Source organism: Dendronephthya gigantea, unplaced genomic scaffold (assembly GCF_004324835.1).
Source record: "Dendronephthya gigantea isolate DGI-Jeju-01 unplaced genomic scaffold, DenGig_1.0 000056F, whole genome shotgun sequence".
In the NCBI taxonomy this organism is placed as follows: domain Eukaryota; kingdom Metazoa; phylum Cnidaria; class Anthozoa; order Malacalcyonacea; family Nephtheidae; genus Dendronephthya; species Dendronephthya gigantea.
In genome coordinates, this window is record NW_021163066.1 from 1,173,914 (window position 1) to 1,192,191 (window position 18,278).

Here is an 18,278-nt window from a genome sequence, read left to right on the forward strand (position 1 = left end):
TAGTAAATTACGACCGAAACCGAAAACCGCGTACAGACCCGTATACTGGACAACCATCAATCCTTAAAATCCTGAAACGTTTCATATCCCATTGTTTTACGTACCAACGCTCCCCTCTTTTATGTATGCTTTTGTTAAAATTTGAAAAACTACAAGTCATTATTATGCTAGTTTCGAGTTTCGACGGTAGGCCAATTACTCTTGAATGCCATTAAATTCGATCAAAATCATTCCAATTATTGCATTTTTTACCTAAATTATTCTATTATCAGTTATTATTAGCTGCCTTATCATAACACAATATATAGAGCTAAGGATATATCACGCCGAATATATTCTAATGGGATTAATCGAATGCCTACAAACTTGCAGAAACTTTACTTGATTTGGGCAGGATTTTATAAGTTTATGCGGAGTTTTAACTGAGTTTACCATATCGAATATTATAACAAACTATGCATTGTTAACAGAAAATAGTGAACATTCATGACCGCCCACCGTTCATGACAAGCAGCACATCTTAAATTTTCTTTAAAGTGCCCATGTCATAAAATTGGAATTTAGATTTTTAGAATCTTTGTTTGAAATGAGTTAGTAAGTTCTAAATCAAAACTGAAATTGGTTTTTTATTTTTCGAGTTATTGCCATCTAAACACTGATTTTGGTGGAATGAAAACTCTGAAAACCGCGCAAATGAGACTGGTGCGAAACAAGGTGTTTGACGTCACAATAGGAACTCGTTCGACACGACAATTTAGTAACTCTATTGCATAGAAGTAATAAGTAGAGGCTAACTGCGCAAAAAAGTGGTTGTTCTTACTTAACAGACAATTCTGTATAAAGTGACTCATATATTATCAAAATGTGTTGTGAAATGGCTTTAATAATTGTACGTTCCTAGCAACAGTCGTGCAATAATTGCAAATACGCCATTAGTCATCACTGTGTTGTAAACACGTTAGGCAGTGTTTAAGTTAACAGATAAAGGATTTACCGAAGTAAATAACGTCTCAAAAGATGCGAGTGCGCAGATTTTAGTAAAGACAGCTAAAGAATGTTGGTAAAAAAGATGCCATAATAAAAGCGAAATGTACTGGGTTATATTTATATACACATGATTTGATATGTTTCTTTTGCGCGAGACGTGTTAGATTTCTCAGTTAATATTGATAACTCTAAGTCTCTCATTGAACTATTTTTTTTGAAAGCGCATGGGAACTCCATGCACTCATACTCTAGCTCAGTTGATTTGTAATGAAAATAAACCAGAGAATCACACAGGCATGCGTGACTTAACTACACATAAACACATTGTAGAAATACCGGCACTCATGAGCCACAGGAAAACCTCCATCATAATGCTATTAATATAATATTTATATAGGGCAGTAAAATGTATTAGGGGTCCGCGTCCGCCTTTTATCTACACCCGGGTGAACTGCATGTGCGCAATTACGAATGACGATCAACTAGGACGAAACTTTAGAATTAAGTTAAGTACAATTGCCAGATTACTACCATAGAATCTATTTGTAATTTGAATACTGTATATCTAGCGTAATGATATTATGTTCTGGGGTCACGGAAAGCAAGTCGCGCAATCAAGATAATAAAAAAACATTTGCTATTTACTGACGCCTACGATCAAGTCTTCGTTGTAGTTTCGATGCCATGATCGTTGCACGATTGCTCCATTTCGCGATAGCTTTTCAGCTTATCATCGGCATCTGGTTCGTTAATGTATGGTCCGAAGTGTTCTTACTGCCTGACAAGGCTGACATTGAGCCGCGTTCATGGTCTTAACTTTTGTTTTTTCTTGGCATTGCATTGGCAGGAAAACATTCTGATCGGTGTCATTCCTTTGGTAACTTCTCAATAGCTAAACTTGATGAAGACATATTTCTGCCACGTTTAATGACCGAATTTAGCTGGCATAAAATCGCTTCTCTTGTACTACATACTATTATTTATCTAAAGGCGCAATATGCGAGTTCCTATTGTGACGTGTTAGTTACCAGTTTCCGACTGTCGCGGATTTCAAAAACTTTTGCCGTTAAAATTTGAAATTTTCAAACTTTATCGCTTTATTTCTCCGCGAAAACAAACTCAATTTCAAATGTGATTACTATTTTCGTAATCTACGTTTCACGGCGATTCTAATGAGATAAATTCCAATTTTATGACATGGGCACTTTAATATTTTAGAATCTAGTTTTATTTTAGGATCACCAATTCTAGTTTTAGCTGACGACCAAACTTTTAACCTTAAAATTGTGACCAATGAGACATATGTGATAATCGTATAAACAACATTGTTATTGCTTCGACTGTAGAGAAGTTAGTTTGAATTTCAAACACCCCACTGAGCATTTACAATAAATTAAAAACAAATGACACATTCACACAACGTTATTTACTGTCGTAGGTATCTCCAACATCCTAAGTTCCACAGTTTTCTTCGCCATATCGAGAGCGGTCTCTCGCCGTTCCTGTTGAAGCCAATACAACATTTCTGTACGATCACTAGACATTTTCTCAAGGTAAGGACGACCCTACGAAAGAAGAAAATAAGCAATGGAATGAATTCAGAACCACCAACAATTTCCTGGAGGGGTGTGGGGGAAGGTACACGCGTTACCCAGGCATAGGTGGGGTTACCACGATTGAAAGCATTTAATTCTTGTGAGCTATTATGAGTTCCTAACTGGACAGCACACAGGGTATTGAGGATTTTGCATACAGTACTGGAGCCGGTTGTATCCGTTTAAGCTAAACGGGCTTGATACAACATGCCCCTGGCTGTTAGCGAAACAGGTCGAACGAAGTCCTTCCAGTCGCCTTATTTCTCTCACCTGGAACGTGACAACATCGGAAAACGTCTCATGAATCGTAACAACGATTTTCTTAATTCGAACTTCAATCTTGTCAGATTTCTGCCAAAGAAAAAGAAAGAGTTTCTTTTGAATAACGCAATAATAACATGATTGAAACATTTTGCATTATTTTCAAATAATTAATTTCTTAGATTTTTTTGATGTTTCAGAGACACTGGAGTTTTCTTACAAATCCGAGTTTTCTTATACAAATTACTTTTCGCTAACGAGTAAAATCATCTAGATTTACACAAAATTATTAGCTAAATAAGTAAAACAAGCAATGTTCCAACTTACATGATGTAATTGCTTTCTAGTTTTCGCCTCTTTGATCCGAGAACTGGCCGAACCAGGGCTTCCTAGGGATATAAGAGGATTGCAATGTATTAAATGACATAACAGTGTAAGTTGTAATGTGTGGACGTTGGAATAAAAGTACTCAAATATACAACTTTATAACCTGTGTGACATCAATTATATTCAGATACACTCATGATAATGCCTCAGCCTATTTCTCAGCTGAAGGTAACTCTGACGTATCACAATATCACATAACTCTTTTCACGACTGACTAAAACAAATGTATATTTACTAACTGCACTATATGACTGTTGGTATAAACCTTTGAAATACATTTTAACTATTGGTTTCGCAGTGAAATGGTACAAATTCCAAATATCACTATCATTGGTCCACTTTTAAACTAAAGTCTAGAGTTCACTGACTGCTATACAACTGGACACTGCTATACAACTGGATTCAAATTTTCTTAGAGTACACTAAAATAAGCCTTTCAATCGTATGTCTTTCACTTTGTCTGTGATACTTCCGGCAATAATTTTTCGAAACATTCTTGAACTAAAAATCGCAGCAGGACGCCTTAAAACATAATTTAGAGGCGAGGCTAAATCCAGTGAATTCTTGCCCCATAGTCCTAGTCCTACAGACCCCAGTGATAAAAATATTTTACTTCCTTATTTTAGCTCGTAAAATATACCGTAATATCAAGGCAACGCAGTTAGAAAAACATTTATATTACTATGTGAAGCGAATAAGCATTGACAGTGCTGTGCGGGAGTTAACAATTTTATGAGGGGGCGTTGGGGCATAAATCCGAGTTTTCTTATACAAATTCCTTTCCGCTAACGATTAAAATCATCTACATTTACACAAAATTATTAGCTAAATAAGTAAAACAAGCGATGTTCCAACTTACATGATGTAATTGCTTTTTAGTTTTCGCCTCTTTGATCCGAGAACTGGCCGAACCAGGGCTTCCTAGGGATATAAGAGGATTACAATGTATTAAATCACACAACCGTGTGGACGTTGGAATAAAAGTGTTCAAATATACAACTTTATAACGTGTGTGACACCAATTATATTCAGATACACGCATGATAATGCCTCAGCCTATTTCTCAGCTGAAGGTAACTCTGACTATAACAATATCACATAACTCTTTTCACGACTGACTAAAACAAATGTGTATTTACTAACTGCACTATATGACTGTTGGTATAAACCTTTGAAATACATTTTAACTATTGGTTTCGCAGTGATATTGTACACAATTCCAAATATCATTGTCATTGGTCCACTTTTAAACTAAAGTCTAGAGTTAACTGACTGCTATACAACTGGACACTGATTTATAAACGTGCCTCTCTCGAAGAAACGGTTTGGGTCCGAAGCCAGTCTCTCGAAATCTTCTAATTTCGTTATCAAAGCTTCTCTGGCCAGAATCAACTTGACGGCTGTCTCCCAGTGCTGTAAAACCTGTTGGATGGAGTGAATTTTAAATACCATACAAAAGATAATGGAAATAGTTAAAAACTAAATTATGATGGATATTAGATTGGTGTTTCCATATCGAAAATTCACTGCGGTAAGTCAGCGAGCAGTCCCCAGCCATTAAAAAAGTTGAACCCGTCCCGACTCGAGTCGGCGACTACAAATTACGGAGTTTCACGACGCGGCCAGCTCGACGACGCGCATGCAAAAAAATAAAATTCCACACGCGAGAAACAATAGGTATGCATCATGGTATGCATAATTTCTGGTCCCATGACAGCGTTGCCATTCTTACGACGCCTTCAAATGAGGCATTTTCATGACATAGCGGTAACGTTTTGACAGTTTATATGAAACATCTTATAGCCCAATTGAAACGTTTGTCAATTTCCGGTAGCTAATTTCTTGCAAAAATAATTGACTAGCATCATCGAGCTAGATCGTAAACTCCCTATTAGTCGCAGATGTCGCCGACGACGTGTTTCCATATGCTTGGAAGTCGCGCAGACTCGAGTCGGCGGCATGTCGGTGCTATATGGAAACCAGGCTTGGAAAAGATGAGTCATTGACCTAATTTATTTACTAATTTATGCATAATTAATAGCATTAGTTTCAGACATCAGTGTTCGCCATTTTGGTTTACCACGACTCACTAGTATTTTTCGGTCCTACTCAACACTGCCTGAGTTGACTGCCCGGGAAAATAAATGCTGCCCGGCACTTCCGGTTAATAAATCGTGAAAAACTGTTAATGCCAGGGTTGGAATAATGTTTATTCGTTTTACGAAGGCGAGAAATTGCCACAGAAAGCGATGAAAGTATAAACAGCAATTATTCAATGCCTTAAACAGCGAACACTTAATCCACGCAGCTCCCTCAGTACAGTAAGAATTGCGTATTTTTGTCATTCGTGCATTTATCTGCCCGCATTGAAAAAATGTCACAAGCCTGCCAAAGGTTGATCCTGTCCTGCTAGTTCAAAGCATAGATAATAATTAAAGTGGAAGCCAAGACCGGAAAAAGTGGAAGTCAATACAGTTTAGTCCATACCACTAAGCTATACTATAATTCATACTCAACTTCATAGAATAAACTGAATCAATAATTGCTATTTTATAGTTTCCTTGCCTTCGTAAAACGAATAAACATTATTACTAACCCTGGCATAATTAATATTTTATGATTTATTAACTGGAAGTCCAGGCAGCATTTATTTTCCCGGGCAGTCTTCTTATCGGGGCCATTCCATTTAATATCCACACCCCCCGTTGACGAGATTTTCCGAGGGGGTGAAAATTTTAGAATTTCTGAGGGGTAGAGAGTAAATATTGACGAAAATTCGGAGGGCTAAACCGAAATATAAATTTTCCGAGGGGTTATTAAAAATATTTAAAATAATTTAAAATTCGACTAAATTTTCCGAGGGGTGATACGAAAAGTACGAAAAGTTGGATTTATTAACTGGAAGTCCAGGGCAGCATTTATTTTCCCGGGCAGTCTTATCCGACGGGTAGTGTTTAGTAGAACCCGTATTTTTTGTTGGTGTGTGTTTTAGAGGCTACCATCAATATTTTATATGATGCCTGATCGTCAACAAGTACATCGTGATCCGAAACGAGCCAACTTATTCCCAGGTAAATCTATTCCTTTAGAACTAATTATTTTGTTTTTCTGTAGCAGTTTTCGTCTCATTCAATCCATTCATGAATAACGCGATTGGCAATTGATACGCAATTTATCTGACAAAAAATACAGAACGCGTCTATGATTCTATTACGTGAGACTAGCAAAATTCAACATTTTATGATAAAAGTGTCACTTAGGCCTTATACCAGCCAATACTGGGACAAAAGATTTCAAATCTATTAAAAGCAGGAAGTTCAGATTTTGCCACTCGTAACAACTTTCAAAACAAAACTTGAAGAAAACATGGTTTAACACTGGATATATCAACAACTATTATGCCAAAGGAACTCATACCTGTCATTAAATTATTAAGGAGCTTAGCCCTACTTTCAGACTGGCATAAGAGAACAAGGGGGGCCATGCCTTCCACAGAAAAACAAATCTGGCATGACTTAATATAATTATACCTTTGCTTCTGGTTCCAGGTATACCCCAGGCACTAGATGATGTTGACATACCAAGAGACCAGCGACCAACACAAGAAACACGGACACCAAACATTAGAAATGAAGAACAACATTGAAAAACCCCTAAAAACAAATAATGAATAATTAATAGAAGAATGAACATAGTATATTTTCTTAGTTTTAGTTTTGAATGTCTGACATATATATTAAAAATATAAGTTTGATTAGAAATAAAAAATAAGTCCTAGACTAGTTCATATATAAACAGGAGGGAATTCTAGTTATTTATAAACATTCAATGTAATTTCTTAAACTCTGGACAGTTTTTTATGATTTACCGGTACTTTTATAATGCACTACTTCAATAATTTAATAATAATTAATAATTAATGCAATGATAAAAATTAAATGTAATGATGTAATGATAATAATGGTGTACTTGTAATAATGGGTAATGTATGTATTGTGTAAATCTTTGACTGCAAAAGGTGCCCAAAGCACCTGCACTAAAACATCATGCTGTTGATGCAAGACATTACTTAGAATTGTTTAAAATTACTTAGAATTGTTTAAAACACAACAGAATTCTATGATCATTGTGTAGATGTAACAAATAATGGTATCACTGTCTAGCAAAAGCATGCGATGCTCCACATTATATGTCTGATGATATTGAATTATCAGTAAAGAATTATTTTTACAAATAATGTGGGTATATAATGTGTGTTTTGATTAATCGAAGCCCAATTTGGATCAGGCCATCCAAACACGGAAATTCACTTATGGAAATCAAACTTGGAGCACTACTTTGTTGTTGTTTTTTTATAAAATAATTACTTAATGGTTTCCTGTGTTTGGATGGGCTGATCCAAACACTTGGAAATGTTGCTTGAGTTAGGAAAAGCTTGCAAAATCACTCAACTTTGGCTAATGTTTCACGCACTTTTCTTAACTCTCACGCATGTTTGGATCAGACCATATTGTTTAATCACATGTTATTGGTGATAAAAATATTTGTCTTGACCTTTTGTAATTTTAGCTTATATGAATTCCTACCAAAATTATAATTGTAGCCATTGTAATATAGTCATGTATTTTGTATATCTAAGTAATTTATATAAAGTAATTTTGAATGTGGTAGCCAATGGCAGATCTAGGGGTGTGCAGAATAAATTACTACAGCTTAAAATTGGAATCACATTGGCAGATTTTAATGTAAAAATATTATTTTTAAAACCAATAGCATTGTTATTAAGGTGTTTTGAATTTAAAATTAAGCTTTGTGATTTATTTTGCACACCGCTTGATCCACCACTGATAGTAGCTACCTTTTTGTTTGCCTTCAGGTAGGAAACCAGAGGCAATAATTGGGGAGGGTGCATAATAATATTTTGTACTGCCTGATTGGTCGACCTTCAATTCCCAATTTTGGGCGAATGCAGATCTTTCTTATTCTCATGAACACAGTAAGTTCATATTATTTACTTTCAAATTTAGCGTAAACATTGAATTTGATTAACCTAACTACAGTTTTGCATACTTTCTCTTCAGAACTAAGAAAGCATATGCATTAGCCACTATTGCTGACAGCCATATCGTTAATTTTATTCACTAAAACACTTTTTTTATAACACTTTCAAGCATGACAACATACTGTTTCTCTTATTGGGAAACATGGCAGTTTAAGCAACACATACCTCAAACAGCTTGAAAAGAACAAATGTCAGAAAAGAACAAATCTTGCAAACTCAAGACACAAGCTATAAATTAAAACAATACACAATTATTAAATATACTAGCCCAACCATTCTTTTTTACAGAATGACCTGATTTCCATATTACTTATTTCAGCATGCCAGAGTCAAATAATTATTATATTCACATGTTTTTTGAACATTGTTTTCAACCCCACTAAGCATGAAACATAGGTAGGTATTTGACATAAGAATAAGTCTATTGGGTAAAATGTGAATTAACTCTAATGTACATATTGGTGATATCCCAACTCTATTTTTTTACACTTGTTGGCCCCCAAGCTTTTTGCACTGTACTGTCTATGTGGTCTATATACAAGGATGTGACAATGATCTGTAGTCTAGAAGTATCAGGTATTGTATTACAATTGACAACTCAACCCTAACCCTAGCCCTAAAACACAAGCTTTCCTTTGCCCTATTAAACTCTGAATTAAATAATTATAAAGTTCTGCCACAGGAAATTTCAGATACGCATTAAATCCAGCATTTTATACTGCACTTATTTGCTATACGGAGAAAATTTTGTATACAACGAATACGTCTCCATTTTTAGGGTATCTTTTTCCTAAAGGCATTGTTTCATGGCAACTTACGTTGCCAGTAAAATTGCATAGTGAAACCTAGCCTGCATGTGAAACCTGCATGTCAATTTTTATGCCATGTACACAGGTAAAAACACACAAGTTGTAACAAGTCTGCAGCAGAGTTGTTACAAGTCTGTTCACAAGCTTGCAACAAGATTTATTTGCACTGCTTGTTCCAATTTGTTGTATACGTAACAAGTTTAGGACAAGCTGTTAACAACTTGTAGCAAGTCCAATGGCATTATCAGACTTGTTACAAGATTGTTCTGACAAGTCTTATCAGATATGATACAACAACATTGCTACAAACTTGACAAAAAAGGATTGTAGCAATATTGTCACATCATGTTTGTATCAGACTTGTCAACAGTTCGGGACAAGCAGTGTGAACAAATCTTGTTACAAGCTTGTGAACAACTTGCTACAAGATATGATATTTTTACGCGTGTACGCGCGTCCACTGGCGACCGCACGCTACTTCCGGCTTCAATTTCTGTATCTTTGGTTGCTCCCTCCATTGTATATATAGCTCAGTGCGCGACGTTCCGAATTTTACATTACATATGACATATTGTCTATGACAGATTTAGTGACTCTGACAGGGTCGACAATCTGACTTGGATAATAAAATCACTTTTTAGTATCTTATCATTTATAGTCTTTTAACTATCCATAGCCTTACCAATTTCATTCTTAAAACAAAACGAATGACTTATAAACGAATAAAAGTATTACTTAGAACAAAATTAAATCCAAAATCAAATTGGTGATATATTCTTCGTTAACAGATATGAGCGAGCGACTTTCTGCAATCTGTATCCTATACATAATTTTGTTTTCTATTTTGAACTTTAGATCTGTCGTTTTAATAAGCTAAACGCCTTTCGAACCGGCCCCTGATGTATAACTGCCTTTATTTCATCACTCTAACTCGCATCTATTGTAGCTATACCAAAAGATTAAAATTAACGTCTGAAATGTAGTCAAGGTTGGTTCCACATTTTCATGCATTTCAAACATGTAAGATTCAGATAGATCATATAATAGTGTATTACACTTTTTATAAAGTTTGGTTTTAAATTAAAATACCTTAGCATGGTTAAAGAAAGTTCATGATCATCATCTCCTGATTATTTTCCTTCCAGCTAGCTTTCTGAATCGCGAAATCCGGCCGTAATTAAAGGCTTTCTTTCGGGTTACAACGCGCTGTAAAATGGACAAATATGAATTATCTCAGGATCAGAGCAAGTATTTTCTGTCTAAGACTCTTAACCAATAGGAGTACGAGTTTTGACGGCGCCGGACTGGCGCGAGGAAGTTCGTAATCTATGTCTGTGCCAGAATTCTGTGCAACTGTGCCAGTTGTACATGTTCACAACACCGCGGAAAAATGTCTGCGCACGCGCCGAAATATCAAAATATGATGGTAAATCTAAATATCAATTTTTGGAACAAAACATGCCCATTATTTGATAAAAATAAGTTAAGAAAAGGCAAAAATATACATGACGGCCAGACAGAACATAAATTAAAAGCCTTCTAGCATTTAGAGTATCGAACGAACTGGAATTCACGGTAAATCTTCCTTTTTTACGGGGTGGCTTTAGAATATTTTTCGAAAACAAAAGTTCAAACCTAAAAGTTAAGAAAACCCGCGGAAAGTTAAGCCTTCTAATCTATTTAAATTGTAAAATACATCTTAATTTTCAATCATTGAGAACACGCAAACGTTTCGTATCTGGCGACATATATTTTTTTAATAAAACGTGTCTCAATTAAAAGTTCGGAAACTGTCGTTGCTTATTTGATAAACAAAATGTTTGAGACGAAAAATTTGTTAACAGTCACCTTTTACATGTGTCTTTGAAGAATGCCATTTCTAGGACTCTCCGGACGTTTTTTTTCTTAGTTTTTATAATGCAGTGTCTATTTATGCCCTCGAAATATGGATTTGAAGATACGAATGAAATCACTCCTTTTTGCCGCCATTTTTAGCCTTCGGAAACGTTCGGAACCACTTTTTAATTATTTTTAATCTCACTTACAGGCAGAGTTGACCAGTGCTTCCACAATTGATTTACCAAATTTCCTTTTGAGATGCTAAAAAATCCTTTTTTCCAAAAATATTTCCTTGCCAAAATTTCCAAATTTCCTTGCAAATTCCTTGCAAATAGCGGCCTTAATGGAACAAATTTTTCTCAGTGACAAAATAAACAATATTTTTTTAAGTGATACAGCTGAAATATATTCCATATACAAAAATACTTCCAAAATTCATCCAAAAATTTGGTCACTTTTTATTAAATTAACCACAGAAACTTTGATAGAAGTGTAAAATAGGCGTAGAGTATTTGGGGGGGGGGGGCTGAGGGCTAGAACCCCCCGAGAAATTTTAGGGTAAAAAATTTACTAGGTAATAATTGCATCATATAGCAATGTTGAATCTTTAAAAAGACATCCTTATATACACATGAAACAGTTTTATTAGTGAATATAATAACATATAATAATATATCAAACAACTTAGAAAAGCAATTCTGAAATACGAAGTTTAGATCCGCAGCCACTACTTTCTGTATTCCTCATTTTATACAGGGAGACTTTTAGCTGGGCTTACATGAAGTCTATACCTTGGTTAGCCAAGCTTTAAGCCCCCCTCCCGGAAGAAAACAAAACCCTACACCTATGAGTGAGGAAAATGGTTATATACTTGAAGAACCAAATCTTTGCAAACTTATTATTTTTTATTCAATTTTAAGTCTAATATAAACAATTTTCAAGATTTCCTTGCAATTTCCTTGCCCAGGCTAAAATTTCCTGTCCATTTCCTCCTCAATTTTATTTCCTTGCCTTTTTCCTTGAAAAAGCCAAAATTTCCTTTTGCAGGGAAATTTCCTTGCAAGTGGAAGCCCTGGAGTTGACGCGTGCGCAGACGTTTTTCCGCGGTGTTGTTGTTCACTGGTTATTCGTTGTGTTGTTGCCACTGGTTGTTGCACTTGCAGATATGTAGAATATGTATAGCACCTCTCGCAAGATCTAACCTGATTGGCTAAAATGAGATTTCGGGTTTCAAGGGTTTCGAACCAATCATAGAATAGAATTTAGAATAATTATTTTTTAAAATTATACTTGTGAATTTCCGGAAGTCAATATGCCTGCCATGGTGCAATGCGATGTATGAAAAAATATATATACTCGTATATATACGTTTACTTTCTGGTCTTTGCTAGTTTTTAATAGTTATTAATTGCTCTGAGTTTTGTAAAGTCGACTCTGCTGTGATAATGCGCTTCTTCAATCATTCTGGCGACCGACAACAACAGCGATATAATTTGAAACCATGATATTGAAGGACAAGCAATGGAGGTAAGATTCCCGTTTTTTGCATATTTGCGGACAGCAGTTATACGTGTACCTCAAGGACATACTTATATAAGTTATATAAACGTTTTATGCATGCAACAAAGTGTTTAACCGTGATAGTTTCGACAAAAGGTAGCTTTTGTAGCGTTGTATATTTATACGGCAAATATCTTCGAGACTATCTATTATTAATATCCCAAAAATTATAAATTACAACTTGCTGTTTTATACTTTATATGACATCGTTGAAAATATCAATTCCAAATTCAAAAAAAAATTAATACTGACACTATAGCACAATCTAGCACAATAAAACGGCAGGAGAATGAATGACAAGAGTACGAAACTACCAGAAATCATCTGGCACTGTCAGTTTAAATATACAAATAAAGTTTTTTATGCGCAATCGTTGCACTGCCATGGTTCTTCTTCCATTGGTAGTGCTGTTAACTTTACACATTCCCTATAAGAAGATATTTTGTAGGTTATAGAACACGATTTTATTAGTTATGTAATATCAATTTAAAAGTCGTCTAAAATATTTTTTCGGCACGTTGACTAGTGTGGGGTAACAATTTTTAATTGGGTCTCTCCCTGAAGCAATATATGTTCGAAAAATATTTTCTTTAATTTGGAAGACTATTCCATAGAGTTACGATGAGTGTATTGATTGTATTTTGTGAAATTAATATTTCAATAACATATTGCTACTTACAAATGAAACCATTTATCGCAGCCATCACACTGTACCCACTGATTAGACCAATCTTTTGTTGGACTTACTAGGCCACATGCTTGGCAGTGCTCTGTTGTTGGGGAGCTTGTTGAAATGTTCTGCCTGACTGCAAGGTATTTTTTGAGTAAAAATTCTATTTTATTAATTTTACATTACCAGTATATAAGCTTTTACATATAGTTAATAATATTATTTGCATATTGTACCTTTTCTTGTTTGGACTCCGACTGTCCCCTCTGCAAATAGCCATTTCTTGGCCTTATCTAAGTGTGTGTACAAGTGAAGAAGGGCTATTTATTATTGTAAATATTTAAAGGCAGTGAGATTGCAAAATATTTACTGCATATGAAAATTTTGTTTTATTTTTATATTGCGTTTTAATACGTCTAAATCACTTGCCTTTTGTATTTTTGGGTAGGGTCTGTCTCTTCTTCAAAGGTGAAGTTTATCCCAGCTTGGACACCCTATAAAGAAGCATTTCAAATTATCCTAACTCCTAAGTATTGTATAGGAATTGTCAAGCAGGGCTGTATTAACACTATACAGAATTTGCCTATACTAGAATTTACCTTTTGAAATACTTCTTTTCTATTTGGTGTTAGTGTTGTCCACCATTTTGCTGTGTTTGGTGATAAGAAGGACTATATAGTTTTAAAAGTGAGACATGATAATATAATAAGTACCAGGTAAATTAGATATATAGATAATAAGGTAATTAATTCAATTGAATGTTCTAAGAGTAGTGAGGATTTCATGGTTTTTTTTTATGTTTTAATTAATTTTTTTCTATACATGATTTTCCTGTTTGAAATTAGAGTATTCAAGAAATTGTTAACCAAGCCACTTACAGGGGCAGGCTCATTTTTTCTTTCTGATTCATTGGTGCTACCACACAAGGTGTTTACAAAATCTAAATAAAAATAATAAATTATTTACCTGCAGTATGTGTGTAACACACTACAAGATCTCATCCATTACACGTTAGAAATGATAATGAATTATATTAATAATTAATGGCAACTAATTATAGAACTATGCAAGACATGGTTCAAGTCCATCTCATTTGGATGTAATATGGTATATACAGAAGGCAAGAACTAAAATCATCTCTACACTCATACAAGTTTTATGATTAAATATTAATACCTTTTCCTAGATTAATCAGCCTTTCTTCTACATTATTTAATTCCTCCTCTTCTTCTTCAGTTATTGCCTGATCAGATGTTGCATTATCCCCAGAATCTTCACTTTCATGAATTGGCCATTCAAGATTGAATTTATCTGCTCATAATAAATGATATGCAGGGAATCAAAGATATTTTCCATTTTCATTTAAGATTTTGTAAGTTTCCCTTGAAATGACATCCCAAACACTCTATTATTCACTATTTGTGCACTAAAGAGCATTATAGCATATATGACATATTTACCATTAATTATGTGCAGTGCTTCTGGTTTTATCGCTGCAATTGGAATTTTCCAACCTTTGGCCATCTTGCATTTCTCCTCGTTTCGTTTTTTTATGTCTGTTATAGTAGTCATCCTGAACAGCAAACATCATTGATGTGCTTGATGTTTTATCTGACATGCTCTTCAGAAATGCTGAAACATCCTGTGTGACAGATGGTACATTAAACAGTGTATACAGATTCGCATTAAAAATAAAAATGTAAAACAGGTATGTTCTTTATTCTTAGGGGATTTCAATTTATTGCAAAGTGTTGCATGATCACTTTCTTTTCATATGGGTTCACAATCAAGGTCATTAGGTGCACTTAATGTACACAGGACTATCTTATGACAACATACCTTGCTTTTTAGATTGATAAACGTGTCCAGAACAGACGATTTTATTCCTATTGCTGGGCCATATTGTTGGTTAACGGGAACAGTCGTTAATTGGTTAAGCCATTTCATAACCTGAGAAAAGCGATAATTAGTTATAAATTCGATATTGTATGAGCAACCTCTAGGCTGAATTTGAATGAGTGAAATTTTTGGCTCGATTTTCTTTTCCATTGTGACTGGTCAAGGGATTCCGCTACGGTTGAATTCTCACAATAGAAGAGAAAATTTGACCTAGTGGAAAACTGCCCTAATGACAAGTGCCTGCAAAGCCAATAGGTACATGAACGTAAAGTAATAATTAGCTCGTGAAAACCACATCGTTTGGTTGCATCAATGGTATTTCACTGCCAAATTGGTCGAAATTTAGTTAGTTATTATCAATTGAATTTATTCAATTACGTACATTTTCGTCATCCCTCGTCAGTCTTTCCATCAGGCATGTATTTAATTTTTCCAATAAATCTGGGCCATCATTGCTCTTTCCACAGCCATATCTTGAATCAGTTTCATAATTGCATCCTTGCATCGTGGTTTTATGCCTACAGATGTTTCAAACTGAAAAAGAACACATATTGGAGAGGGAAAATCAACATAAAAGGAATTTGTCAGTGTCTTGTTTCCTGGCGAAAGATACCTGTTCAAACAGGTAATACAATTTTAGTACCGAGAATGCACTCCGTTCCTCTGACTGGAAGGCGTACGTAGGTGCGATTCTTGTCAGATGATCGAGCGCATGTCCTAACCCTAGCTCTACACATTTTTGGTCGAAAGGTGAACGTACTATCGCATATGTTGCTACAATAGCTGAAGCCCCTTGTTGCCATCTCACATCTGTCTTGAATTTTGGGCGGAACTAATCGTGACAAATTTTTTCCACCAGGGTGGAAATTGTCGGGAATTGCTGTTGCCAAAAAGGAAACATTCTGATCACCCATGCTAGTAGAAACCCCTATATAAGTAAAGGTAAAAATAAAATTAAATTGAATATCCTGTGGCGAAAATCTTACGAACACACGATAACTTCAGATAACATTATACCGTGTGAATTTCAGCTATTATCCAATGCCGGCTTTAAGCTTTTGCCTGTCTTCTACCGAAAATGGCGTTTTTCGGTATTTTAGCACAATGATCCTCCCATCGGCTCTGAAAATGTTAATATTTTACAGTATATATAGGATTCCGTAGACTTATATGCATGATATGTTTGTGCATGGATACGTTCCAATATAACCAGAGCAGCGTAGCAGCGTCTTCAAACTGCTTCTTATCAAATGTGGTATGACAACTGCCTAAAATATAGACAAAGCACCTCTCGACGTTTTGACCTAAGCCAGGGTCCTTGTCAGGACGTAAGGGCGAGAAATGTTTTGAGACTGGGTATCTCAATCGTTTAAAAATCGCATTAGCGTGAAACTCTGAGTAGCGATTTGTAAATATTATTAAGCAATAAATAAATATATATATATATATATCCATTTGCAAAAACGTTGGCCGCAGATAGATAGATAGATAGATACTCGAAATCTAATTAGAATTGCATATGTTGTGTAATATTATAGAAATCCCATGCAAATGTAATCATATGCAATTCTAATTAGACTTCGAGTATCTATCTATCTATCTATCTGCGGCCAACGTTTTTGCAAATGGCATATTGCATTTAATATCCATACACCCCCTGTTGAGGACAAACTGCAAACTCCACCCCCCCCATGGATTTTCCTTTAGAAATGGTTTTTTTCTCATACCACCCTGGAATTCCGTGGCTAATATTCTTCCAGCCCCTGGAATATTTGAATATTTCTTGTTTCACCCTTGGAAATTGTTATTTCTAAAAGAAGGTGCCTGGAATTCCAAGTGCTTCTAATATAATCCACTGTAATATAATTCATTCAAGATTTGTGTCAGAGAAGGTTTTAAGCATTTTATTCCCAATTCTGTATTTCTGTTTTGAAAACTAACCCACTGGAATTTTTGTCGTACATCCCTGGATTTTCCACCTAAAAACATTTAACTGCCCCCTGGAATTTCCATTTAACTTTCTTGTTATTTTATCCACCCATTGGATTTCCCAGTATAAAATTACCTACACCCCCTTGGAAATTCCATCATAATTTCCGTTATTTACCCTACCCTCTGGATTTCCATCCTAAAAATTAATATACAACCCCTGGAATTTCCAAGGTCCTAAACAGGGGGTGCACGGATATTAAATGCAATATGCCAATGGGTGTATATATATGTATGTATATATATATATATATATATATATATATATCCAAATGTAATTGTTTGTAATGGATAAAAGAGTGCTCAATACTAATTACAAGTAGAGCGAGTCATTTATTGAATTTATCTTAAAATATTGTCGTCGCTACACGGTGTTTCACGCCTGACCTTTTACAGTCAGACGATCTTCAGGCGACAAATACAGGATTGAGTGAAACACCGTGTAGCGACGACAATATTTTAAGATAAATTCAATAATATATATATATATATATATATATATATATATATATATATATATATATAATATATATATATATATATATATATATATATATATATATATATATATACATACATATATATATATATATATATATATATATATATATATATATATATATATATATATATATTTGTATTCATGATCATGAACTATTCTACGTACTTTGTTGCAAGGGTGCAACTAAATACAAATTGATTCGTGCATGTCAATACACTGATGTCTCTTACCTATTGAACACATCGTTGTTAGAGGTCACAGCCAGTCGAGCGAGAAGAAAATTATAACGATTCATACGTCATGTAAAGATTATATAACCAACGTCAACAAACATTGTTATGCGCAGAATATATGCGCAGAACGGACTTTACATCATCTTTATTTCATGTGTATATATCAGTTTTATGGTTTCATTTTTTCTTTAAAACAAGACGTCTGTTCTGGCGTTAACTCCGGCGCTTTGGGTTAACGTGTAATTTGTTACGATAAATACTCGCTGCTGTGATGTCAGTTGAACCATTTTAAGGCATTCTTACTGGAATTAGTAATCAATTTGTAATTTCAAATTTTTGTGTTGTTGTTCGGTTTAGAAACTATTTTAAATTCCCAGAGGTATAATACCGCGCGTTCAACAAAAGATGAGTAATTTGTATAGGGGGACATTTTTTTGGGACACCCTGTATAGCTGTATACTATTATTACATGATCATTCTGCATG

General features: G+C 34.7%; 2 protein-coding genes and 3 long non-coding RNA genes across 5 annotated transcripts; 1 reads left to right on the forward strand and 4 right to left on the reverse strand.

Annotated features, from left to right (window-relative positions):
- Positions 1 to 589: 589 nt before the first annotated feature.
- LOC114529303 lies at positions 590 to 4,460 on the reverse strand. Its single transcript, XM_028551057.1, has 5 exons — positions 4,400 to 4,460; positions 4,090 to 4,151; positions 3,171 to 3,232; positions 2,853 to 2,933; positions 590 to 2,552 (listed from the first exon to the last, which is right to left on the reverse strand). The coding sequence occupies exons 1-5, from the start codon at positions 4,458 to 4,460 to the stop codon at positions 2,414 to 2,416; spliced, it is 405 nt and encodes a 134-aa protein (XP_028406858.1). The 3' UTR covers positions 590 to 2,413.
- An 82-nt stretch (positions 4,461 to 4,542) lies between these two features.
- Positions 4,543 to 10,305, reverse strand: LOC114529474. The gene is made up of 4 exons (XR_003687629.1): positions 10,191 to 10,305; positions 8,458 to 8,520; positions 6,761 to 6,883; positions 4,543 to 4,652 (listed from the first exon to the last, which is right to left on the reverse strand). It is a non-coding gene; the product is annotated as an uncharacterized LOC114529474 (long non-coding RNA).
- A 1,960-nt stretch (positions 10,306 to 12,265) lies between these two features.
- LOC114529423 lies at positions 12,266 to 14,489 on the forward strand. The gene is made up of 6 exons (XM_028551229.1): positions 12,266 to 12,467; positions 13,251 to 13,313; positions 13,803 to 13,886; positions 14,016 to 14,097; positions 14,231 to 14,290; positions 14,407 to 14,489. The coding sequence occupies exons 1-6, from the start codon at positions 12,442 to 12,444 to the stop codon at positions 14,473 to 14,475; spliced, it is 384 nt and encodes a 127-aa protein (XP_028407030.1). The 5' UTR covers positions 12,266 to 12,441; the 3' UTR covers positions 14,476 to 14,489.
- LOC114529424 lies at positions 13,769 to 14,431 on the reverse strand. Its single transcript, XR_003687618.1, has 3 exons — positions 14,347 to 14,431; positions 14,049 to 14,110; positions 13,769 to 13,841 (listed from the first exon to the last, which is right to left on the reverse strand). It is a non-coding gene; the product is annotated as an uncharacterized LOC114529424 (long non-coding RNA).
- Positions 14,490 to 15,938: 1,449 nt separating the features above from the next.
- LOC114529425 lies at positions 15,939 to 17,828 on the reverse strand. The gene is made up of 3 exons (XR_003687619.1): positions 17,791 to 17,828; positions 16,087 to 16,191; positions 15,939 to 15,997 (listed from the first exon to the last, which is right to left on the reverse strand). It is a non-coding gene; the product is annotated as an uncharacterized LOC114529425 (long non-coding RNA).
- Positions 17,829 to 18,278: the final 450 nt, after the last annotated feature.

What these genes read in the sequence shown, in the direction of transcription:
- LOC114529423 (XM_028551229.1), top strand. Translation starts at nt 12,442, where the DNA reads ATGATATTGAAGGACAAGCAATGGAG. An exon ending in ATGTTCTGCCTGACTGCAAG is followed by an intron (nt 13,314 to 13,802) that starts GTATTTTTTGAG and finishes ATTTGGTGTTAG; the next exon opens with TGTTGTCCACCATTTTGCTG. An exon ending in GATAATATAATAAGTACCAG is followed by an intron (nt 13,887 to 14,015) that starts GTAAATTAGATA and finishes GTTTGAAATTAG; the next exon opens with AGTATTCAAGAAATTGTTAA.
- LOC114529303 (XM_028551057.1), bottom strand. Translation starts at nt 4,460, where the DNA reads ATGATATTTGGAATTGTGTACAATATCACTGCGAAACCAATAGTTAAA. An exon ending in AGTTAAAATGTATTTCAAAG is followed by an intron (nt 4,152 to 4,399) that starts GTTTATACCAAC and finishes TTATATCCCTAG; the next exon opens with GAAGCCCTGGTTCGGCCAGT. An exon ending in CCGATGTTGTCACGTTCCAG is followed by an intron (nt 2,553 to 2,852) that starts GTGAGAGAAATA and finishes CTTCTTTCGTAG; the next exon opens with GGTCGTCCTTACCTTGAGAA.